The 27,047-nt window shown below is 34.7% G+C and overlaps 1 protein-coding gene across 7 annotated transcripts in view; it reads right to left on the bottom strand.

Annotated features, from left to right (window-relative positions):
• The window catches only part of supt3h (SPT3 homolog, SAGA and STAGA complex component), a 230,806-nt gene that overhangs the window by 61,411 nt on the left and 142,348 nt on the right, over window positions 1–27,047 (bottom strand). For all 7 annotated transcript variants that reach the window (XM_088624993.1, XM_088624991.1, XM_088624997.1 and 4 more), the window contains 3 exons: window positions 19,680–19,766; window positions 18,460–18,553; window positions 10,863–10,999 (listed from right to left, as the gene is read on the bottom strand). In XM_088624993.1, the coding sequence (XP_088481119.1) occupies window positions 10,863–10,999; window positions 18,460–18,553; window positions 19,680–19,766 (318 nt within the window). The remainder of the gene's footprint in view (window positions 1–10,862; window positions 11,000–18,459; window positions 18,554–19,679; window positions 19,767–27,047) is intronic.

Below are 27,047 nucleotides of genomic sequence, written 5' to 3'. Positions count from 1 at the left end.
GTAAAGGGTTAAATTGCAAATAAGGGAAATACTTTAATTTTATCTTAGGCGCGTCCTTAGAATTCTGGACTTCAATTTGTTTTAACAGATTGAAATGCTCGATTAACTCAAAAATACAGCTCATTCAATATAAGGTTTTACACTGTATACATTTCACTCAAAGGAAGCTTTTTGTTATGGGTCTTGTCGACACTAAAATATGTCAACACTGCAGTGAATTAGTACCTGACAATCACCTACATCCTTTCTGGAAATGCAATCCTGTTTTTCAATTCTGGTGTCAAATTACATCTACCCTGTCTGGCATCCTTGGCCAATGCATGTGTTATACCTTACTGGGGACCTCAGGAAGCTCAAAGTCTCTGTGCATCCAGATTTTTACTCCTGTCATGTACCATAGCTAAAAAGTACAGTGGATACACACCCTTATTGAAATCTTTAAATTAAATAAATCTGAACTAAGCTGCAACTGCCTTTATAAAGGGTTTGCACACTTATGCAACCAAGACATTGAAAGTTTTATTTATTTTTCCTAAAAATAAACAATTAGTTTTCACTTAAAGATTGTTGGTTAATAAATGGATTTATGTATAAAAGTTAATAAAAGTGGATTTAATAAATCTTTAACAACATCTTATTAAAGGTGAAAAAAGGTCTGACAGGATTTGTCTTGATTTCAGCCTTAACATCAACAAAAGCAGACATTTAAATAAGGGTGTGTAGACGTCTGATATCCACTGTATATATTATTAAACTGAATTAATTAAAAAAAGATTTCTCTTTCACAATGGACATCAAAGAAATTTAAAAATCTTTTACTTGAGAAATCTATGATGTCTATAAAAAATCAAATGTCTACCTTTCAGGATATTTGGTTTCCATTCATTAATTATTTTAATTTAAATGTGCTGCATTCCACACCATTAATTACTATTATGTGTTTTAATTTTTTTCAGATTATGAATAGACTGTCTCCCCTATTCCCTTTTATTCAATTTCCCTTATTTGTTTTTACTTTTTTCCTTATGTTATTGTAAACCATGTTGATTCTAGCTTGTTCTGTTGTCACTGTATGATTTGCACAGTATGTTTTTTATATGTAGTTTGTTGACTATGTCCTTTGTGTATTTTTAACTTATGTTTTGTGTATTAAATAAAAAAAAAAACAAATAAGGGAAAACTTGATTGTGCAATTGTGTTGCTCCATAGGGTGAGAACATAACTGAATATTTAGTCATTAAATGTAAATAGTTGCTTAGCTAGCAGTATTGCTGAGCTAAGATGAAAGTATTATAAACAGACATGTAAGGAATTTTTTAACTTCTGTATCTCCCCCTTAGGATGTCTCTCATATCTAGCTGCCATGTACACATACTATAACTGACTCTGACCACAGCTTTAACCTTTTCACAGTCCTTCAACAATGGTATTAGAATGTTATTACAAAGGTATGAAACAGAGTGATAAAATTCAGTTTCTATATGAGTACAACCTTTTGTACAGTATTATGCAGGCATCAAGGATTTGTATGCTGAAAGGGAGCACAAACATACTGTACACAGGAAAACATACTGTGACAGGGATTTTCAAAATGAAAAAAAAAAATTCTCATGAAAATATATGCCAGAAAAGTACAAATCCTAAGATTTTATTTTTAACAAAAGTCAGCTAAGTTCTACCGTCTTGGGTCAATTAAACTGAAAGTGTCAAATCTGTTTAGAACGAAATGTATTGGGACAATTGGCTGACAGGTGCCTGTTGCTGCTAAGGTGTTTATTGTTGGTAATTAGGCTCACTCATCAAAGTGCTGTAAACATCCTAGAAACTGTTTTTACTTCTTAAACTTCAGTATTTGGAGACTATGGTTTAAAGTAAAATGAAAATGAACACCAACATTTTAATACTAATTTCACCACCTTTCTGTGAAAGGAAAATAGGCAATTCTGAAGCTAAAAGTAAAGAAAAAGTCAATCGGAACCATAGGACAGAAATTGGCTATACCAAGATCAACAATTTGGAATCTAGTAAAGAAGAAAGAAACCACAGGTATAATTACCAATCAGACAGGACTGGATTGCCCAAGAAAAACATCTGCTGTCGATGACAGAAAAATTATCAGAACTGTCAAAGAAAACCCTAAAACAACTGTCCGTGAAATCACCATCAACTTCCAGAGTGCAGGGGTGAAGGTATCAAAATCCACAGTATGCAGAAGACTGAGAAAGCTGAATTACAAAGGCTACACCACAAGATGTAAACCTCTCATCCGCACTAAGAGCAGAAAAAACAGATTATAATTTATTCTGAAACATTTCCTAGGAGATTTTTGAGAATTACACTGCATGGATAGATACTGTATGACCAAGATAAACCTTTACAAAATTGATGGAAAAAGGTAAAATGGTGGAAAAATGTAGTTGCTCCAAAGAACACCAGCTAATGTGTGAAGCATGACGGAAGTAATGACTTGGCCTGGGTAAGAATGGCCACCTGTGGAACTGGCTCAGTCACCTTATTGATGACATAACCAATAATGGCAGCAAGGGGATGAATTCAGACAAATCTGTTATCTGCTTATGCTAAATAAAATGCTTCCATATCTGTTAGGTGGCAGAACAAAAATTCAAAATACTCTATACAGTGAATGCAATCAAAGAGAAAAAAGTGGAAAATTCCAGAATGGCCAAGTCAGTCTCCAGGTTTAAACTTAATTGAGCACACATTTTACGGGCTGAAGAAAAACTGAAGTCAGAAAACCCCTAAAATAGACAAGAATAAGCTCTTAAATTATTACAGAGAGTTTGGCGAGCTTAATGGGTTGCAGACTTCATGCAGTTATTCCCTCAAAGATTACACAAAATGAATGTGTCCCAATATTTATGGTCACTCGTAATCACTAGTTTGAACACAAAGTATGTTTTTGTTCTACTTGGTAGATATTTTTTAGTATATCAGCTAAACAGATTCTGCATTTATACATTCTCATGGGGAGGAATATCCAACTACATTAAATTGTGCCCTGCACAAACAACAATTTTCACGATAAAACCCGGAATACAAGCTATAACCTATATTTCCTTTTTATGTACTATCACACGAGGTTTCAGCATGTAAAAAAATGGATCATCTCTATAAACAGTACAATCACCACATTCCCCATACTTAAACCAAAAGCTGAACTTGTGCAATCAGAATTGGAGACATTTAACACGAATCATCAAGCCCCCAGGTGATAAAATGACCAGGATGAGCTGAAAGTCACTGCTGCAGAAGCAAACGATAGGCATGCCTTGTCCCCTGACTTTTTCCACAACCACACTGTACAATAACAGCACTACAATGAAGCAAATCACCTGTGCGAAACAAAAGCTGTTAGCATGATGTGAGCTAGTGTTTTCTAGTAGTACTGTCAAATTGTGAACAGAGAATGCCAAAATGTCATCAGGAGAAACTACTGATGTGTGACAGAATTGTTTAAGACTGATAAGACCATAATGTCAGATACCGTAGGATAAAAATTATATTGTGTTTTTTCACCCACAAAAACCTCAGATGGTCAGGTCTAAAAAGGCTGTTCATTGAATTTTGGAAATATGTGTTTTGCACATTGGTTTTATTTTGAACATATTTATCTTAAACAGAAAACAATTTTCTGTCAAAGACCAGGGGCTACAGCAAATCTGGCATTGAATCTTGACATCATACCAGTTTAACAGGATTGTTTTTATTCTTTATCTGTCATAATTGGCATTATCTGTCATCTGGCAGGCTGCAAATTCAAACTAAACATCACTGATCTAGAGATTATTCAGAAGATTCCTGTTCAACCATTAAAAGCCATTACAAAACATCCAAAAAAGCCCTTACATACTGTAAATATTTATAGTTTGAAAAGCTGAACTACACATCTTACCAATGCAGTATAAGTATACACTACATTATTTGCTGTAAATTACATGGCCAGTATGTTCCAAAAGCTATTGGTGTTCAATTTCATACAAGGTGCTATCTTCAACTGGTGCTTCTCATTTCCCTTTTTTCTGTAACCACTTTCACACTCATAGGACAAGGCACACTGTAAATTACATTCAAATATGTTCCAATGTTCAGACAGAATCCACTGATGAGCCTCACATGATAAAATAGCAATGCGACATAAAAAACAGCAGTGTGCAGAATGATACTGCATATTTTACACACAACATTCCTCTTAATTAGATGAACTGTGTTATTAGATGGTGAGCTTCTTTTTGCCCAAGGTCTTTTAAGGTCTGGGTTTTACCCACCAACTGCTATTTGTGCAGTTTTTAGAAACTGTGGTACAGTACTGTAGGTGGTTTGAAATTTTGGGTTTTATTGTGGCCTTAATTTGACCTTTTACATTCAATACTAGAAATACTATGATTTTTTTCACACCTGAGATGTAGGGAAGATTTTCTTCATACAGTCCCACTATCTGGCTACAGATTATTACCAATTTCTTTCGCTGATGTTTTTATCCAATGCAACAGCAGTGCCTCTCCCAGCATTGAAACCCACAGCCTTCCAGTTTCAAGCCCAGGGCCTTAACCACTGCTCCACAAAGCTGCCATCATTACTGTTGTTCAATGACTGATCATTTATTATTTAATTACATGAACTTTCACCTTTTCTGAATGTCACTGAGGTGTTTTTTTTTCAATTCGGAGGACCATTTGAATCAGAGAATATAATACAATTGTTGCATTAACAACTAGAGGATTAACCACTTCTGTTTTACATAACTACAGTAGATAACCACAATACCTGAACATGTAAATTATGTACAGTGAGTGAACATGTACTGGATGAAGCACTGGTGCAATAAAAAAAACAACTCAAGTTTAGTCTCATACTGCAGTCACGATGTCTGAAAGACAACACCCTTATTTCTAAAGCTTTTAACCCTGATAGTCCCACTGCAGTTTTCCTTACAGCCATAGAAACAACACTGCTTTCAGAATTCAATAAGAAACACAGCTACCTGTATGTGATCCAATGTACATTTAATTAAAAACCTCCCCTAAAAAGATCCACTGCTACATTAAGTTGAGAGTTTATGTTTAGTACGTAAGTGAAACTTTACTGTTGAACTGAAGAAATTGACAAATGACATACTGTAAGTACATTTTCAACAAAAACATTTTAGATTCACAATTAAAGTATCAATAAAATTAAGAAGCAATGTCATATTTTGTAATCAGCACAAGCAGTCGCTATTTTAAGGTACAACTCAACTCAACTCACCTAATAGAGTTCCTGCAGAAAAAAATGAGTAATGTTTTACATGCTTGGCTTGTGTAGTATGTGGCTTCAAAATACAAATCAAAGCAAGGGAATGTGCTGATATCTTTCTGAGAGTACTGTATATTGATAGAAAATTAGCATATTCTACAAGAACAAGGATTAAAAAGCACATTAAAACAACATTCAAGTCAGCCAAAAAGGAAGACTTTAACATGAGTTACTGACATTTACAGTCATTACAGTTTAACTGTCATATGGTGAGCTTTGGTACTCCTTGCCGAATTCACATTCATAATTTTAGCTAAATAACTCCAACAAGACAGCGTAGCCCCTCTGGTGTTTTAAAATCACCCAGAGAGCTTATTACTTATTCAGCAAACTCATTTATTGCATCTTTGTAGAAAGTGTTATTTACATTGCCGAAAGGGGAAGAAGACTGGTTGGCGATTTTAGAGAACACATCAGAGCAGGAAGGAGCAAAGATGACTTTAAACTGTTACAGGACCCCAGTTCCCTGTTTTACCTCTCCTGGCCATGATTATTCTGACATTTCTATCTGTGTCCTTTAACAGGGCTTTCAGGGCTTGAATGACAGAAAGACATCAGAATCCAAGATTGTCAGTAAACTAAGATCACACCTTCCGCAGCTCTCATTGTTAAACTCTCTTCATTTACAGATCTCAGCTTCTCACGTCTCCCCTGGATTTTGATTCATTTGAACACTCTTTTTCACCTGCATGCCCAATTCTGACATGTTTTTTATCTCCTTTGCTTCATATCCCTGCACCCTTTCTCTCTGTTTCACACCTGAAAAGGTCTCAACAGCAGAAACATTTTTTATTTTTTTTATTTTTCAACATAAAATTAACCTGTCTCTACTGCGTCAATTCCACACAGCAAGCTGATACAGCTCCCCATTCAAACCTTTCCAGTGTGATGACACAATGCACACTGACACAAATTTCATGCACCAATGCTAATAAAAGAACAATAAACGCATACTGCACTTTAAACAAAATATGTCCTTCATTTCCACAGTTAAAAATAAGATATCATAGATCTGTGATGTTACAGCTTTAAGCAATCCTAATGAAAAATATATTAAACATTACTTGTTTTTATGTTTGCTCTCGTATCAGGCTTTAAAACCTCTTGTGAAGCCATAAAAAACAAGAAAAAAACAGACACAGTGACCCTGGTTTGAAAAACTGGCAGTTTGACTGAATGCGTATGCCATAAAAAAGTATTTAAACTTTGGCAAGCATGATCTGCCCAAGCCTCTATTTTTCTATAACCAGATACTCGTGCTTTGTAAGTACAGTCCATATCTTACAGATGCAGACAGCTCAGGGGGAGATTGAAAAGGCCTACTCCCATTTAACCACTCAATCCAGTGATTTAGGGGGAAAAAAGCTGAAGTTCTTGCCACAGAAGTGCTGTATTTGTAGGCACTAACAGAATGTATATCCCAAAAGTCCCAGAATAGCACCCTTAACAATCTCGCTGTCATCATGGCATTGCAGAGAAACAATACAGATCCCACACAAGTTGACAAAGAGACTTTTAAATATAACCATCTGAACGTGGTGAAGAAAGTCAGAGAAAATCATAGTTTTGTCAGGAGATCTGACAGAGCCCTTGAGTTGATTGATGGCTTGCCTAAGGAAATAAAAGCCATGCTGCTGACAAAAAGAACTGGTGCTGTCTGATCAGAAGTAATAGACAGTATCTTAATAACTACTTGCGTTGACCTACATGCATGGTTTCAATAGCACTGAGGAGTTCTGTGATAGTCTACTATCTAAACAGGGTAATGATAAAGAATCATCTTCAATACCTTGTGTCTGAATTTTAATTTTTTATCCACTATTACAGTACAGTATGTGAATTTGCTCATGAATGGATAGAATTAAGAGAATAAAAACCAATTGGTTTAAAAATAAAGTCTGTTTGCAAGTTCAAAGGATATCAACTATTAAAATATTATAAAATACAATCTTTTCTCAAGCACTTGAATATGTACTGTACTTGAATAATTGACATTCTTTGGTATAAATTTGTTACTGAATGCGATGCAATGATACAATATTTTTTTTATTTTGCCCATTCTTTTGTAATCATTTTTGCTTAAACTGGAAATTAGTGCAGCACTTGAAATGCTGCAGTAATAGTCTAGTAAAAGTTCCCAATAATATGTTTTTAAAAAATCGACAATCCACAATCGACCCGTTACAGAGTAATATCAGGCGTGATATTACAATATTTGTTGTCATTTTAAAACATCACTTACACTATTTACAAACATGGTCTATATCACCTTTCCCACCATGAATGAGATGCCCACAATGTTCCAAAGCACAGTTCAATCTTGTCCAACAAATGAATACTGAAGTTACAGGTGGTGGCAGCAGCATACAGTACAGTATGTATAGTATTCCAAATAAGGGGAGTGAAAGTTCAAGCAGGGCACATTTTATAATATAGATTGTATTTGCCAATGACAACCAGGATCTAGTATGAAATGCCACTGGATCTCTCATCTCCAATGTAAATAAAATGTGACTTTAATTTCCCTTTTCACAGAATATGCTGTTCCCTTTGAACAGATGGACCTATCTTTTCATCTGTGTGAAAGACTTCTGTTGTAATTGGATGCCAATACGAATACAGATTGGTGAAATATAATTATGCACAGATTACAAAATAACTCAAACACAATTCAGTGTATTCAGTGTTTATTTATTTATTTTTTATTTTTTGTTGCTGTGCAACGTGCTGGTGTCCACACGTTTCTGTTTTCTTTGGGCACTATCTTTTCACATTTATAAGAAACAAAAGAAAAAGAAGGAAAAAAAAGATTTTTTTAACAAGAAAATCAAAAAGCGAATTATTTTAATATTCATATCAGCCCAATAACAAACTATTGATGAACTCAAGTGTCAATATGACTGTGACTGAGGGCACTTTCGCACTACAGAGCTAATTACGTTTTGTAGCTGCAAGCTCCACAGTGCCTCACAGGAGAGTTACTCTTTACTAGAAGAGCAATGAACACCATGTGCTGATTACATTGCGAGCATACAGGCATGCTGCTAAGTCACAGCGGGTGCTGATGATGTGTGGCATGCCGAGGAAACGTCATTCTAAATCCACCCACGCCCAACAGCAGTGTACAGATACTCAAACAGGTTTGCATTGGCAATGTCAGGAGCACAAGCCTCAGTGTACTCACCACGTGGGAGTTTTTACTGTATGAACTAATTGGGAGCCCCCATTTACCACTTATGGTTTCATGAAACTGAAGGAAAAAAAATAAAAAAAATAAACTACTATGGCATAAGCAATGGGAAGGGCAGAGACTTCAGATAATAGAACTTGTTGCAGATATATCTGTAATAAAACACAAGCCCTATTATCATTTGAGCAAGAACTGCTTTATTAGGAATATTTTTAATCTTTATGCAAAGTACTCTTCCTGTGTAACCTGAGTAGTCTGTACCCACCCATTGCTAATGACACCGACTGGGGTGTGGACCTAAAATGGTCAAGCATCACATTTTTTTTTAAGGAACGTTTTAAAAATCCAATTGAATTTATAATTCTAGATTAAGCCCTGTGGTATTTTAGAATTTGGTCATGAAAATTAGTTAATTACAAAGGAATGGGGGACTGCTATATATGTTTTACCTACTGTTCTTAAGCATAATCCGAGAGCAATCATAGCATATTGAGAGAGAGTCAAGTTTTTGGGTGGAAGTGAAGGTTAAGTTCATTCATGGGAATAGAAAGACATTTCTGAATGTATCCAGTCTTCAGTGGGTGGGTTGTAAATTTTCAGCAGAAGGCAGCACGAGCTGAACAAAGTGGGAGGCCCAGAAGGATTTGGTGGCACAGTCCTAAAGATTGCTCTGATAGCTATAACATGCCCACTAGAATGTTCAAAAGGGAACAAAGCTTGAAAAACCACAGCCACTCTGGGACACATCCAAAATGGCTAGGGCTTTATTTTAATTGAAACGAGACGTATGAAGTCTCACGGCAATATCCAAAGTTATGTCTCTTTTTTTTTATTCTGGCAAGGCCGTGACTCTTGTCTGACAGCTCTAATCACATCTTCCGACCGGAAGGTTATGCATTTTAATTGGCCTTTTCCGAACAAAGACAGATTTGGTTTTTCCTCTTCTTCGTTTTCTTTAAGACACAGGAAGAAAAAGCGTGGAAAATATGAAGAATGTCTGTTTATATTAAGGGATTTAAAATCATCTCCTACTGTTTTATTGCTTCCAATAAATGTTTATACCTAAGGAGAACGTTTACTATGATGTAAACGTTATAGAATTGCTTAGAAACCAGTGAAGTTTTGAGGCTCTTTAAAGCCTAAATGTATTTGAATGATGCTACACAGTTTCATTCAGATAAGTCATACCAAGCTGTTCCATTATTACCAGTATTTTTTAACTGTATGCTGGATTTAGAGAATATGCAACTAAATTAGAACAAATACCTTCCTTTCAGTAATGCACTACCATTTCATGAAAGGAATAAAGACAACAGAGGATATCAGAAGAACCTAAGGTATTATTTCTTAATTCTTATATCCTTTCAGCTGCTCTCACTATCAGAATATTGTGGAGTTAGCAGACTGTATGATGTGGAGTTATTCTGACATAAGTATCTGCAAATACAAGAAAATGTTAATTCTAATTAATTCAACTATACTAAAAAAACACAGTATTCCTTTTGTAAGGTGTTCTTCAATATTTGCTTCCAATTAAGACTATTTGAATACATTTTTCTGATGCTTCACACTGGCTCAGAACTATTCAGCCACTATCCAATGTACTGTACAAGCATTGCATGAACTTCTCGCACTTGTATTTCCAGCAGATGTACAGTAGATTTGATTCCGCCTAAGGCAATTTCTTAACTTCCGTTGTTACAGCATCTGCTTCTAAAGATGGGTAAACCAGCAAGCTGCTCTTTTGATTTGTTCTCTTCTCTGATTTATGCGATCAGACTTTATCCTTTGATGTTCATATGTACTTGTTTGATTATGGAGCGCCAGTGTTAAAATAATGAAAAACTGTTCTGTGGTTATAGAATTGATATCAGCCCTGTCCTATATGAAAAAATAAGGAAAGGCTAGAAGGGAGATAAAAACCGAGGCCTAGTTCTTTATTATGTTAAAGAATTCTAATCTTACTTTGTTAATTTTTCTATAGAGACATCACTTTTTTCATTTCTCATTAACACAGACACACACAGCCCTTACAGAGGTACTCAAATGGAAGGTGCTCGTTATTTTGCTGACCTACAGTCTATAAATTAATTTGTTCAATCTAGGCTTAAAGTATCAGGTGCTCTTGGGGTTACCAAATACATTAAACTTAACTTGTTTAAACAGCCCATTTAAGACTAATGTTTCCAGCTTCTGAAGTCACTGAGGAAAACTGTGAATCATTCAGTCGGTGACCACAATACCACAACATTTGAGAACTCCTTTTTTTATGCAGTGTCCACTTATTTTTTCTGTCTTTTTCTTTCTGGTACATTGACGTATTTTATTTCAGACAGTCAGCATTTTGACTCCCGCTCACCTCTAGTCTCTCCTGTTTGACTTCATCAACGTCATCGTCTTCTAACAGGGCCAAGAAATCCCCTGTCTGGTCAATGGAGCAGAGAAAGTCGTGAGCCAGCTTCTGCCGTTTGTTTACACTGCTGCTGCTGAATTTGTCTACATGTGGGTGCAAAGAGGAAGGAAAAACAATTACTAACTTTAATTTCTGCACATCTGCAGCACAGATGTGGCAGTTTACACCTGACCCACACCTCAATGTCACGTGAGGCACTTGAGGTGCCGAGTCTGAACTCCAGTCAAAACAAGAAAATCAAAGTTATAGACTTTGTGACTTCAACAGACACCAGTTTAATTGCACAAAATGTAGTTGATACAATTAAGACAGATACAAAAAAAACCTCTAGTTTTTGTTTGTGTTGTTTCAAAAACAGTTCAGATTCAAATGTCTTATACTTACCATTTTTAGTTTAAATTATGGGCTACGTGTCTATGCAACACATTCAGACTTCAAACTCGTCTTTAAATCAATAGTATGACACTACCGGTCTGCTTTTCCACTGCAGGCATTTTGCCTATACTGGAAAATAAGGACCCATGTGTTTAATTATGGATTATGGTATGTGGACACAAAGAACAAGCAACTATTTAAGCCTATAAAACATAACTGCAAACAAGATGTATATTCCTGAAAACTGCAGCAGAAGTAGTCCAAGCCCAACAACCTCTTTCACATACTGTATCCTAACATGAGCTGAACTTCTAATATATTATTTTGCAATTAAAAACAAGTTGAATAAAAAAAATGATAGAATGAAGAGCTCTGAATGAACACCTTCTTATCATCAATAAATAAAAAAAAACACACCCATGTACAGCTTTAGAGGGTGGGAATGTTAGAAAAAGGAAAAATTACAAAAGGCAATTCTCACTGAGTAATCATAAATATAAACTTAAACACCAATGTCTGATCGATAATTAGACTTTCACATTTAAATAAGGGTTGCAGAATAATAATAATAATCGACTTCATTTTCAAGATGATTAATAGCAGTATTTTTCTTTCAATATAATTCTCATTTTGTACATTTTGTACATTTGCCTGAATCTACTGTATAGCATGAAATTGTGTGCCACTACAGTAAATGTATGTTCCTTATTTTTTCTTTCATTTAAATTCTTCCAATTTTCTTGTTATACATTGTTTTGCTACTTAAAAAATATTACATTTATAATAAAATGCATACTGTACTTCAGTTACACATTCAGTGCCATGCAAAAGTATTAATTCTCTTCTAATTATATCGCTTTTTGTTGAATTAAACATTAATATACATTTATAAGTTTTATGCACATATATACATTTATAAGTATTTTTAATCTTAAGTTGCTTAAACTGCACATTTCTATGTCTGAAAATAAAAATAAAAAAATGAAATGTTAATTTCATAAGTTATACACATTATACACCATAATGCTGCAATGTCAGCCCTGTCAGGTTGGTTGAGGATTACCGATGAACAACAATTTTCAAATCCTGCCAGAAACGCCAGGAGTTTGACTGGACCACTCAAAGACATTCACTTTTGCTTTGTTGAGCCATTCAGGTGTGGCTTTGGTCTTAAGCACTGGGTCACTGTCTTGCTGAAAGGCGAGTTTCCTTCCCTTTGATTTGTCTAAGATTTGCCTCCATTCCTTTTCCTTTTCAGTCTTTACAAGCTACTAAATCCCTGCTGATGTGCAGTAGTCCCATAAGTTAGAATGCTTCACTACAATGATTGACAGTAGGGGTTGTTTTAAATGGTTAAAGGACTTTGTTGGGTTTGCACCAGATTAAATGTTTAGCCAAAAAAATGAAGACCAAAAACCTCCAAGCCCTAAAGCCTTTGTCACATGTTTGCTGTATCACTAAAATGATTTGTTGCAAGTTCCATGTGGGATTTGCGATGGTTTATTTTTAGCTATGCCAGCTTTAGGGAATGTCCAGGATATTGTTGACTCATAAACAATGTCAAAGTTGCCGTTGTCCTCACGGTGACATCCTTAAACACTTCAGTTACACTATCCACTTCTTAATGGTCAACTTCAACATGTTCAAAGTGATATTCTGTGCCTTTAATAAATTAGGGTGGTGCTGTGGCTCTGTGGCTAAGGATCTGTGGCTGGAACATTGCCAGGTCGAATCCTGTGGCCAGCAGAGGAATCCTACTCCATTGGGCCCCTGACCAAGGCCCTTAACCCTAACTGTTCCAGGGTGCAATATTTAGAAATGGCTGACCCTGCGAACTGACCCCAAAGCTTCCCTCCCTGTCTATGTTTCTCATGGAGAGCAAGTTGGGGTATGTAAAAGACAAATTCCTAATAAAAGAAAACTGTATATGGCCAATAAAGTGATCTTTCTTTCTAAATCTTTCTAATTTGTATACCTCTCTCCTGATTTGTGCCTTTGTACAGATTTATTTCATTTGATTTCATTTGCTGCAGTACGACAGCAATGCTGGCAATATCCAGTGCCATTGTGTCCCTCTTTTTGCTTTGATTGCAGGATGCACCAGCAACAAATAAAAGGATTAGGCCTAACATGAAAGCTTACAGTAGGTATTAACTGCGGCTCATTGAGAACACAAGCCTGCTGCTGTCATCTACTATTTAACGTTTCAACCTTTCTTAAGAAAATGAGAGATGACATACGTACGTACGAAACGTATGGTGTTTTAAGACCGCTTGGAGACTGTCAGCCAATATTGTATTTCAAATTGGTTTTTTTTACAATTAAAAAAACATGAACTTGAATGTGTTTACATATCCATGTTTCAAATGTTGTTGTGGCTTGGGGATGGCAGCTGAGTTTCAGCAAGGCTACAGTAGCATTATTTTAGTTTTCAGCAAACTTACTTTATTCCGAAGGTTTGAGATAAATTGTTCTGCTGTATTTACACAGCTTCATATGTCGAGCTACAGATGATCAAATAAGTAGTCCCAACAATTTAGTCAGGTTTAGTAACATCACTGTTAAATCATTAAGTCATCCATATTCAACAGTGACTGGCGCATTTCTAGTGAGGCCTTTAAGCCAGCCTCAATAGGATGAAACATAATGTAAAAACAGAAGAAGATATACAGAAGAAAGGAAAAAAAAAGAACATGAGGAAGAGGAACAGACATCATCATCATCATCATCCTCCTCCTCCTCCTCCTCCTCCTCTTCATTAAAAGGGGATGGTGCCTGTGCCATTAAGAGGGTGCCTCTTTCCAATCAGACTTGAAACCACATTCTGTACAGGCAATCTGAATGCTGAGCCTTTCCTTATTGTGGAATTCCCAGGCAAAAAACAAGTTGCCTATTTTTTGTGATGCCTTTTTTCAGAAAAGGGACAGAATTGGTTTCCATTTATTCATAAGTATTTGTTTAGAAATGCTAATACTGTCAATACTTTCATAAATGGTATGGTTGGTGTTAATATTTACTGTAGGTTTATGATACTACAATTAGTAACCCTTTAAAAATAAATAGGCAGCGTCATTTGATTAAATTGTTAACTTTTGGATGTACCGTAGATGATAAATAACTGCTACACCCAACAGCTGAGACAAAAACATTTCAACATTTCAAAAACATTTCAATAGTCAAACACCAGCATATGCACATTTTATGCAAGTCTTGTTTTTAAAGAAATTAATTTTATCCTGAATTGCTTTGTTCCCCAAATTTTTTATTTTCCAGTCATCATGTAATGTTCAGAGCAGACAGTGTTGCATGACTGCTTCTAGTTATATGGTGTCATTATATCAATCTGTATTATCAGGGTAAGCCAACTTTAGTACTTCTTAATAACACTCCTTCATAAAAAACTGCGTCACTGTCTCATTCTGGAGGCAAGAACAATTTTAAGCGCCTTAAGTATAATAATGTTTTTGACGTTTGTGTGCATCATGACTTTAATTTTCAGATTTATAAGCTAGTGCAGTGTCACATTTGTTTTTATTAAAAAAGTCATACGATACACTCACTTTTTTCATTTAAAGGAAAATGGGTTTAATAAACTGCTTGTCACACATGAAATTCATAAACTCAATTAAAGTTATAAATATACAGTATGTATTTTTTTCAAACATTTTTCATGGAAGATAATGGTTCCTGTGGTTGGGGGGCTAGGATAAAGCACCAGAAAAAAGAATCTGAAAAGATTTTGTCCATAACCAAAGTGTGAGACAGAGCATACTGTGGCAGACCCCATCAGCAATGCCAAATAATTACCAGTTCAAGGTAACTCGTCTGTTTTCTAAAAACTCACATGATGTGTCATGGTGCATGATGGCTTTGATGGTGACATCTAACCATTCAACATTTGTGTATGTAACATATAATCTCTCATGTTTATGATTTTACAGGTGAATGAAGATCTATAAAAATCAATAGTTGCAAATCAAGTACAAATCTTTATTATAAAACTAGATTTTATAATAAAGAAAGAAATGGCAGGAGATTCATTAGGCAGTTTTGTAATTGGGATGTTCAGCTTCTTAACTCAAATATGGAATCATTTGATATAACAGAGGCAGTATAATATTGTAATAAAAAAATGTATTTTCCTTTACACAATGAAGTGTGAAAAATTCCTAGTGAATTTCAACTTCCAAGTGGAGATCCATTTGAAAAAGGAAAAGACTTTAATTCATTGACTTTTGTGTATCACGTAATTGCACTCCAGATACAGTTTTGTTCTATGTTCAAATTACTATACTGTTCCACATATGAAGCTGTTTTCAACAACATGAACAAGCTCAGAAAACACATTCTTAATAAGCAGCATCTAAGTAGTTTCAACTAAATTTACAACCGACTCACCTGCACCAAAGTATTTTTTGTTGTAGCCTGGGGCTTGTTGTCTCAGCTGGATTTAAATGGTTTCACCACTACTGTTTTGAGGGTATGCGGAATAAAGATGGCACCAGAAATACCACAACACATGGATCTGACCCTGTGGTACTTACAGTGATTTCCTTGCTAACCAATTGCATAATTATTCTGGGACAGTGTGCAAGCAACATGATTACCCAAATCATTCATCTCATTTCACACTGAACCACAAATCAGCTACCTCTAATAAGAAACATAATGACAGGATTTGCACACACATGCTTGCAGTGAACAATAACTAGGGCAATGATGAAATCACTATATTGCTACTTTCACTGCCATTATTTACACCATTACTATTACAATAAATTCAATATTATATAGAAACTATATGAAATACATGGGAATATTGTAGAAAAATATTAAGATCTTAAGTGTAGCGACAGTAGTAAATAACTATAAATACGTATTGTGTTTTTATTTGGTTGACACTTTTATGTGCTCATTTATAAAGCTGGGCATTTTAGTATCACGCCTGTGCTGATCAAACATATTCAGATCTACTAGTATTTCCTTCTTACACTTTTTTATTTTTGGAGAAATATGAGCAGATCTGAAACAAGAAAGTGAGTTCAGATGTAATATACAGCTGAGTTGTCTTCTTGAACAGGACACATCTACATAGTAGGTCCATTTAGTCCTTAGCATCTGAAACATGAACCTGGGAACAAATGACGAAAATTGTACTTTCAGCTCATTCCAAGTTCATTTTATTTGCAGAACTCCGGGGAAAATAATGCAATTTTCAGCCACAAGATCCAAGAAGTAAATAATGGAATGCATCTAACCATTTGCTCTATTTATGTTGTCTTGCCCTAATTATAAATGGGAAAAAAAGGCTGACACAGACTCCTAAGATATTTTAAATAAAGAAAGAAACACTGTGAGTGATAGTGATACAGTAAACCCAGTCAACAATACTAATACAAAGCCTTATTAAGGACCAAGCATTAAACTTAATCATTCAGCACAAGTAAGATCCATTATTAAGAACAAAATAATAACATTAAATAATAATACAAATAATAATTTGAAAATATTCATTACTATTGTCATAAGCATTAAAAAAGTGAAATAGTCCACAGTATTACATTGTATCATATGGTTTTAATTAATGGGTTTGAGATACAACTGGCAATCCTATGCAACGAATACATAAAAATATGGAAGAACAAACTCAGATTTGAGCAAGCTCTAAACTTGCTGAACCTGAACACAATGCAAATGTGTAATTCAGCCATGGAGTAATTAACTTCTAAAGTTCCTTTCTTTTTTAAAGTATAATCTTGGAAAGACTTACAATAATCAACTCAAGAAAAGTTTATTCTTTTTAGTATCTGATTCCAGACCTAATTTAAGCAATGCACCAAATGGTTTGCAGTAAATCTCAATATGTACCATCCTACTTAGCAAAAAAAAGTTATGCACAGACATGCGGGCTCCTTTGCGATAGACTGTCAGACGTTGCTTTCTAAATACTGCATTTAAAATCATTCCATTGCTCAAGTTACATGAGAGACTGGAGAAAATACACAAATGAGATTCATCATGGAATGAATAGGGCTGAATTCTCTATTTTTTCAAGGTATTGATGAACAACATTTTTATTGTGGGCAAATAATATGCCCTGTGAAACTAAGAAGTGATTCTTTGCCAAAACTTCTGCATGAATCACACTGATGTCCTATGTGCTGACTGTACTGATTGATTATGGCACATAAAATTACCTTGGCTGGTTCCAAATTCATTATTTTGCCTCCATCATTCAAAAGAATGACTAAATGGTGAAATGTACAGTAATTCACAGGAAAAACAGAGTACGCAAATAAATGCTTACACAAAAGTGTCTATAACAATAACAGATCAAGAATTTGGATTGGATACATTAACTATTTTAAATAAATACACATACAGTATAATCCCATAAATGAGTATTAGTATCCTACAACTGCATTACAGTTAATGGTGTATACATAATGTGCACTTGGACAAAACGTTTCAAGAGAAAACAGTCGTTCAAAATCTGCTTTGTAATTTGCTGTATCTTTACTACTGAATGACTGATGATGAATTAGTGTTAAACAGCAACAGATCAGATAAACATTATTATGATAAGGCAGGACACAAATGACTCAAATGCACAAGCAGGAATACTTTCATTTTTGCAAAAAAGAAAAAAAGGAGCACTAACAAAATGTAAAGAACAGTCGCAACCTGTTCTTTGGCTGAAAATACCTATGGTTTTTAAACATATTAAGTGAAGAAGGTCTGAATTCGGTTAACTACTGTGAAACCCATTACCTGGGTTATTGAACGAAGATTACCAGCACAGGCCAAAATATTAGATGCAAGAGGTTAATTAAGGATGTGGTACTGTATTTAAATAAAAAACTGATGCTAGTCAATCAGGGAACCTTCTACTGGGTTGAAATATTTATGGTGCAGTTAAGAATAATTTTGTAAATTTTACTTTTTTACATTTTCCCTTCTTTTTGAGGGTCCTTTAACACTTCATGTAAAGACAACCTTCCTCATATGAAGTGAAAGGTTCACACAGAATATAGTAAAGGTGCTTAGAATTTATTTATTTATTAAGGTAAGACAAATTAAAGCTGCCACGTCCACCACAAACTATATTCATATGGCTATATAATAAACAAAAATATTCCAAAATACAACATACAGTATATCAAAATACCTGCTTCAAGTAGGTCTTCGTCATCAACAGATTTAACAATTTTGGATTTGTAGTCTCGGAAAATCATGTATTTCAGCAACCTCCGGATTTTTTTCTGTAAAAGAAAGCATAATTCTAACTAATACATCAGAAATCCTGCACTGCTGAGTGCAACCGAAGTGAGTGAAATTATTGTTCTTTTTAACTCTTGCATTAAACCAAAAAGGAAGCCTTTTGCATGCTTTAGTTGAAAAAGCAGAACACTGGTAAGCATGAGCACTCTAAGGAAAAAAGATGGAGATGAGGAAACCCACAAGGGTAAAATTGGACTATTTTTAATCTAATTTATAGTGTTCAAACTAACATTTGTAATAATAATTCTGAATTAAAAGAACATTAATGAAAAAGTAATTTATTTCAATCTTAAACTTGCCCTGGTTATTTGAAACCATAATTTTGATTTAAAACATTTTATATATTCCTAATTATACTGTAGTGCAGGAAATTCAGCACTTTTCTGGTAGTACTGATTTTTAAAATTTGAGGCAGCCTCTTTTTATTTTGCTTAAAAGTAATTTCCTGTTACTTTTTAAATAAGACTGACTACTGCAGCTTTAAAAAAAGATTAAAGTAAAAAAAAAATCAAAACATGTAATTATCTAAAGAATATGAGGTGAGAAAAGGATAAATAAACTTATGGTGTCACTTACTGACTAAAATATAACTGTTTGGAAAAAAAAATAAAAGACACCAACTACTTACCTTCAGACAAAACTGAAAAGTCTATTTTGTTCTAGCCTTAAGAATGCTTTTAGATAATATAATAAAATAACATAGGGTTATATAAAGTTTTGCAAACTTACCAACAAATAATTAAAACAAAAGTCTAATACAAGAAATGTATATGACTGTCTAGAAAAATTTGAGAAGGGAATTTTCAAAAGAGTATTTTCTTGTGTTATTCATTATTTTTAATATTAATGGCATATAAACATAAACCCATTCATATATCCACATTTTAATGTTACTGGATTTTTCCGAGACCCTGTAAAATACAGTATGTGATATCAGATTCCTTGGTTAAAAAAATAAATAACCTTTAAATATAAGTGTTGATGCAGTTGAAACCATTGTAAGACAGAAACTACCCGCTTTCTAACTAGTTTCAGTATTTTAGCTTTTTGGTTCTCATGCCCAATTTAGAAAGCATAAAACATGAGATTGTGGAAGTGGTTTTCTACCTTGTCTTTCCTCATAAGAAACAGGATGTCTTCAGCTGATATGACTCTTGCCCCTCTCAGAAAAGACACCTCAGCTGCCTGCTGTAGCTGGAAGAGCAAAACAAAATCAGGTCAGGCTTTTTTCAAATGACCTTATATTTTATTTTTTTCTACATTAAAAAAACTATAGACATTATTCTTACTTAAAAATATAGTCTCAAAAATATTTCTATCATTACAATATTACAGGCTACACAGTTTTTACATCTGTTTTCAAGTAGTTTGCTTGTATGATAGCAACACCAAAATATCAAAAACATATCTTCATTCTGATATGAACAAATTGAATGTTAAAAATTATTTGTAATGTCATTAGATAAGTTTCTATTTTGTGCCTTTTCTTTTATGCGCAGGAGACTTTTTTGTGTGAGGAGGGTATAATGACTGACACAATGTACTGTAGCTTGCACTTTGAACAGAATTTATACTAAAAACACACATCAATTAAGATTGATGATTGACCACTTCATAGACTGCAAATACAATAATACTGTATGCTTTCTTTTTGCACGGGAATTTAGAAAATTGTGCCTAAACATTAAGAAACACAAAAAGGCACCTGAAAATCATTTAATGAAATTCAATATGTAATACTAATAAGAGCCTTGGTTTCGCTCAGTATCACTAGATGAATAACCATACTATTAATTTTAGCTCCCATGCTGGTACAACATTAACTAGTTCTATTCAGATTTTTTTTATCAACAACAACAGTAGCTGGTTTTAATATCCCAAAGAAAAAGGGTTTGACTTTTCTTCTTGGCTACTGCTCAGTGGGCATGAGATCTAGTCCATAAATCATTATATTGGACTAGAGTCATATTTTTTCCATGCTGACTGCACGCACCCAAGAACTATTAACTGTTTCTGATAATGCAGCATAGCACTACAGTACTCAGATCATGGATAAAAGCAAAATTATTGAGTGCTTCAAACATGCAGTGTGAATTACAGATGTTGGTGATGACTGACTGAGTACAAGGAAGGAGCTGAGTAAGTGAATCTGTGTTTATGATAGCCAGATCTAGACTATCACAAAGATTCCTTGTCAATGTCTAGGTCATGGAATCTATTTTTCTACTGTGAGGGGAGGAGACCACACTGTCATTACACAGCAGACTTAACTCCAGGATTGCGATTTGCATTTCATTAAATAAAAATGACTTTATTCATCTCTTAATTTTGTATTATGTTACTGCAGAAAAAGGGGGATGTTGCAATCATATGGAAACAATCTTTGAAACCTCCAGTAAAGAGAGGAAAAAAAACCTACATGAAGAATGCCCTTTAAGTTAAGCGCTGTAATTTCTTTTTATTGCTTAAGAGCCAAAACACCTCATTAATCAATGTCACCTTTCTCACAAAATGATAGCTGTCCACATGTAAATCAGTAAAGAAAACGTATGCCGAAGAATTAAGCAAGCCTCTCTCCATGAAACGTTTTGCAGTTTCAACTGATATTTTTAACTGACTGGCTTCTAGAAAAAACAAATGTATTTTTTATTTGGACATAACTGGCAGCTGAACCAAAAATAGTTAAAAAAATGTAGAGACGTCTGCTGTAGTACAAAACTGCTCTCCCAGTAACAAAGAATTACTGTTACTGGAGTAAAACCAAGAAAAAAAACTGAAGAAGGTGTATCTGAGGACAAATGAATTTTCTCTTCTAATTCTAAAAACTTCATCCATTCTTAGAAAACAAGGTTTTAACCGGCTGAAAGCCCAGTATATTGTGATCTTAAGAATTTGGTAATGTTAGATGTAATGTTTGGTAATGTTTTGTTTTAATTCCTGTTTAAGATACCAATACCACAGTTCACAAAACAATTGCAGATTTATCAATAACAAGATAGCAGTATAACTGAGTCAGTTAAATGTTTCAGAAGGTTAATACAAAAACAAAGTTTCATATCTGAAACAGACTGGTCCTACAGATTGTTCAGAAGATCATGTTTTGTATCTGAAAAAAAATGAGTGCAAACAGAGGTACTGTACACACTGCAATCGATTATCTTTGTTGTGTACAGCAAAAGAAAGGTTTTCACAAATGAGAAAGCAATTCTGAATCTTGTTCATTAGCCTCAATAATCAGGTGGCTTTAGAAAGAATACATTAGGAGACTGTATTATTATGGTTTACTTTAATAAGGGTTTAACGTTTAAAATGGGTAACTGTTCAAATAAACATAAAAATTACCAAAGAACTGAAGATCATGCATCACCAACAAAACATTCTCCAGCTTTACATACCGTATACCAAATATTCAAACAATACTGCTTTATTTATTTTATAAGGTTGAGTATAATTCACTGTAAAAATTGTATTTCCCAGAAGAAAGTGTATCAGTTAGGGTAGTTAGCCATTCAAAGCTCTGTCTTGGGAAAGGAACAAAAACACAGCCTGTATGACAAAGACAAGGAGAAAGAGTGAATATGTGTGAGAGAAGAGAGGGAGACAGGGATGGAAAGAGACACAAAGGGTGATTTGAAGCATACTAAGACATTTGGAACATTAAATATACAAAAAAAAACATTTAAAAGAAGATTTTTGACTTTTCAAAACAACATCTGCAGAGTGGGTGACAAGGCTCTTATGAATTGAAAAAAAAGAAATAGCCTAGCGGGAAAAGCAGGCTAGAAATAGACCTTCGACTGGCAGTGGAAAAATACAGGTATTTCACTAATCAGTGTTTTTCTTTGAAATTGTATTTATTTGTTTGACCAGACTGATAGCAATATGAGTTCTCTGCCACTATTATTTTTTTAAAAACACTGTGTAGTTTTAAGAACTTTTCCGGTGTTGAAAATGTAGTGCGAATACAGACATAAAATTGATTTAAAAACAAAAACTGTTTTACAAAAAGAGCCAACAGAGATAAATATTCATACACCCTAATTGTCAGTCCTTCCTACACATCCCTCATACTTTTCAGCTATTCAGAGAAAGACACACAAACAGGTTCCTTCTCAGGGAAGAAGACACAGGTGTAGCTGTGTAAAAGTTAAGGACTACAGTTTCCCAATTCATATATTGCCACAGCTTCCTCTAAAACATAAATACATCATGTTTTGGGCTTGGCCATTACCCAATGTGGACGTACTTCAGCAGTGTTTAGCACACCGATTAAAAGGTAATTAATCTCTAATTAGATAAAACATTATTTCAGAAAACTTTAAATATACACTTTTTATGCTTCATAAATTTTACTTTTTTACTGCTCTGAAGGAGATGGTTGCGGGAAGAGACTGACTGAAAGTTTAACTTTCCTATCCTCTGTGTTCCAAGTAAGCTTCCCATAATGTTTACAATGGTAAGGAAAGGTGATATTTATATATTTCAGTGGTTTCCTCTTGTACTTTCTTGTCTATTTTAATGCACACTAAAGCACAGAAAATGGGTTTATGAGTAAAAACCTTGCAAGCTGCATGTCTTGAGAAAGTAAGAAATACGTCTCCTATTGTTTCTTACTCAGTGAACATATCCTGCTTATATTTTCATTATTAATACTTACAACCACCTTTCACTGCTGTTACACTTTATCTATTAATGGATCACATACCACACCTTGTATAAAGTATTAGACAACCCCTATGTTTTAGGAGAACAAGGAAATAATATTCATAGCCTTCAAAAGAACTATTTTTGACTATTTTTTAATGTAAAAAAATAAAAATAAAAATAAAAATTTGATTTCCTTCAGGGAATACTGTCAACATGTTGCACTCCCAATCCTACTCAGGTCATGAGTCAATTTAGTTTGTAGTTACAAAGATGACTTTAACTTCAAATTATCCATAAATGTTCATTTGGACATAAGTCAGAAGACTGGGGGACGCCAGTTAGAAAGTTTAATGTGGTTTCTTGTAAACTAGACCCTGCTTGCATTAGGCATGGAGCATGATTCTATTATTAATTTATTTGGCATGATGCCTTCATCCAGAGCAATTTAGATTTGTACCCATTTGTACAGCTAGAAGTACTGTATATCTTAGTGCAGTATCTTGCTCCAAGGTATGTGGCAGTAGTGTGGCAAGTAGTGGCTTGTAACCGGAAGGTTGTGGATTGAAATCCCTGATGGGAGACAGTTGTTACACATATTAGCACAGATACTGTTGTCAAATGTACCTTGAGCAAAGTACTTCACTCAGATTGCTCAAGAATTTTCAGTAGACTTCCAACCTTCATAAACGAAAAACAAATGTAAGCCATTTTGGATAAACGAGTCAGCTTGTTAATAACAACAGAACAACACTGTCCCACCAGAGATATGAACCTATAACATTCTAGTCTTGATGTCAGAGCATGGAACGAGTACCAAAAAAGTACCACATAATAATAACGACATTATAGTACGTTTGAGATCTCCTTCAGCTACCAGTGATGTAACCCGCCAAAAATTTTTTTTAGCTGGGGGAAGTGGAAGTGAAAATTCTCTAATTGAAAAGCATCACTAGCTCTACTACTTACAGTAGGAAGGCCAGTCTAGTTCTGCTGTTTTTTTAAGATGTTTTAAATGGTAATCTTCACAGATTGTGATGTCCACAGTGTTACTTCAACAGGGTGTCATTTTTCTTTTATCCCTAACAGTGCGGACTGTTGCAAAACTGTGCAAAACTGAACTTGAAAAGGCAGCCAGGCATGTCGTGGCTTGTGGAAACTACAGTACTTACAAAAGGCTGCTAGGGTCGGAGACAGACTGTCATTGATTAAGTGCAATTTGTCCTGTCACAGAACAAAGACATGCTCTCCACTGCATAGTGGGACAACCAATCTGTCTCAATACCACCCTAGGGCTGTGTTCAGTACAAGCACCCTTGTAAGGCTGTAAAGTTCCACATTAAAAAAAATCCACTATGGCCTTAGTTCAGTATACTTCTAGATAAAGAGCAACTCAGGAGATCTGCAAAGTCCCAGAGAAGCCTTACAACAGTTGTGGAGAATGTGACTTAATCCAATGAAATGAGCAGATCCCTCTGAACTGTAAGACACTTGGACAACTAGAGGACAGAAGGTGTGGCTTAAGGTGTCACACAATTTCATCAATTTCCCTACAGGATTAATAAAGTATTATCTATCTAAAAGAAGGCTATTTTCTGCCTTCCCCTGACTGCTTTTAAATGGAAAATTTGTCACACGCTGAATATTGTTAAAAATCTGTTTTGGCTTTAGTAGCATTTTCCTTGGTATGTTCAAACAACTTGCACTGTTAACTGTTCTTCACTGTTTTAAGTATTGGCGTTTTGTGTGCAACACTCAGACATGATTTTTCACTAAAATACATTTTTTTTAATTGGCTGAGATTTAGAGATTTGGTACTGCAGCAAAACAAAAATTATGCAAAAAGCAAACTAAAATTATGACATGACAGCTATAAAAGGCCATGCTGAAGAGTACATTTGCTTTAATGCAGTCATCTCTGAGTACACTGCAAGTTTGATCCATACATTTATGGGATGTCCAAAAATGGCTGAAAAATATTTTGCAAAGGAAAAAGTAAAAGGTTTATTCCATGCTGAAAAGAGAAGAAAGAAAACTTTCCTATTGTTCCTTTGCAGCCTACGCATGCTGACGCAGCTACCCACCTGAAAAATATTTTGTTAGGCATCAAAAGATGTGGATATGCATAGTCTTGTCATATTATGACAGCTATTTTATCCATCCATTTTCTCACCACTTGATCCAGTTCAGGGTTGTTGGGGAGCTGGAGCCTATCCCTGCAACCAACTTGCACAAGGCAGGGTACACCCTGGATGGGACATCCATCCATCTCATAGGCACAAACACAAACGTGCATACACTCACAACTGCAGAAGCCAATTCACCAGTACGTCTTTGGACTGTAGGAGAAAACTGCAGCACCTTGAGGAAACTCATGCCAACAAGGGGCAAACATCCAAACTCCACATAAATAGCATCTAAGGAATTAAACCCAGGGCCCCATTACTGCTATTGCCATTACTGCTAACCACTGACAAACCATGCCATCAAAAGCTATTATATATTAATTGTAAACATATGTAATAATCTTACTGATGTAGCCGTGTTTCATACTTTCTGAAATCACTTTCAATTCTATCTTTATGGCTTCATCAATTCTAATTAGATTTGACCTAAGATATCTAACCACATTGTCATGCTGTCCTTCCACAGAGCATCAGTAAATCCAGTTTTGAATAAACTATGTGGATTTTCTTTCTTTACTTATTTGCTTTTTATCTATAAGCGGTGTATAATGTGAAACGATAGCAAAAGACTCACAGCGTATCAGGTTTTTTCTGAAGCTCAAGTGAGAGACCACACACTCTTTATGATTGTTATTAAATGGCCATAAAGTCCCTGGTTAACTTGCCTTTTCTGCTTACCTATCTTAAACAGCAGCATGATTGCGCTTCAAGGCTTTTCTCTTTTGTGAAGAATTTACATTTTGTCTTCTCACTAAACGATAGGCAGACAATGTACTGTAATAGAACTGAAAGATGGGACTCAGTGTACAGTATTTGAGTTAGCAGCTTAAAGCGTAGTGGAGCCAAGAGTGTGTGAGGGACAGAGACAGTAAGCCTGCTTTCTCTGGGTCCTGTCAGTTTTCATCACAGCCAACCCAAAGAGAACACCCACACTGTAGCCGGTGAGTCTTCTCCATCCTCTGCTGGTATGTCTCACAGATGAGTGAGCTGAATTACAGCCAAAGTGCTGAAAGGACTGCTTTTTTTTCTTTCATTTTTTGCCCTCAACATACTTTTGAGTCAGCCCACATGGAGGAGAGCTATATTTTTAAAACATGCTTTGATTTTTTTTTTAATATAGATGATAAATATTAGAAAATACTTTTGAAATTATACATTAAAAAATGTAAATATTTGAAATGGACAGTTTCAAAATACTTTGAGTTATATGGAAACGCCTTCTGGAAAGAAATACATGATAGTTAAATGGAAAAAGAAATATACAATAAATTAAATATACACTATTCTGAAATATAGTAATTCTCTTTTATGTATGGGACTGCAAGGGAGTATTTAATACCCTGAATAGCTGTGCTTGGAAGATTACCATAGCATAGATTCAAAAGACTATGATAAAAAATGATAAAAGGTTAAAGGTTTTCGAATATTTCTTTCTGACTTGGAAAATACAAAATCGATTAGCCCTTCATAAAAAAAAATGTGAACAGGGAAAAATGTTAGCTCAACATTGAATCATGAGTGTAGCAAAATGCACACTGACTTAGAATTAATCTTTTTTTGTGCTATAAGAGATACTGGCTGAGATGTCTACATTATGTTGGGTGGCTCCACTTATAGTTAACATTAACATATTTTTGTCATATGT

Source organism: Lepisosteus platostomus, chromosome 3 (genome assembly GCF_059453375.1).
Source record: "Lepisosteus platostomus isolate fLepPlt1 chromosome 3, fLepPlt1.hap1, whole genome shotgun sequence".
Classification (NCBI taxonomy): domain Eukaryota; kingdom Metazoa; phylum Chordata; class Actinopteri; order Semionotiformes; family Lepisosteidae; genus Lepisosteus; species Lepisosteus platostomus.
This window is presented reverse-complemented; position numbering and strand designations above follow the sequence as displayed.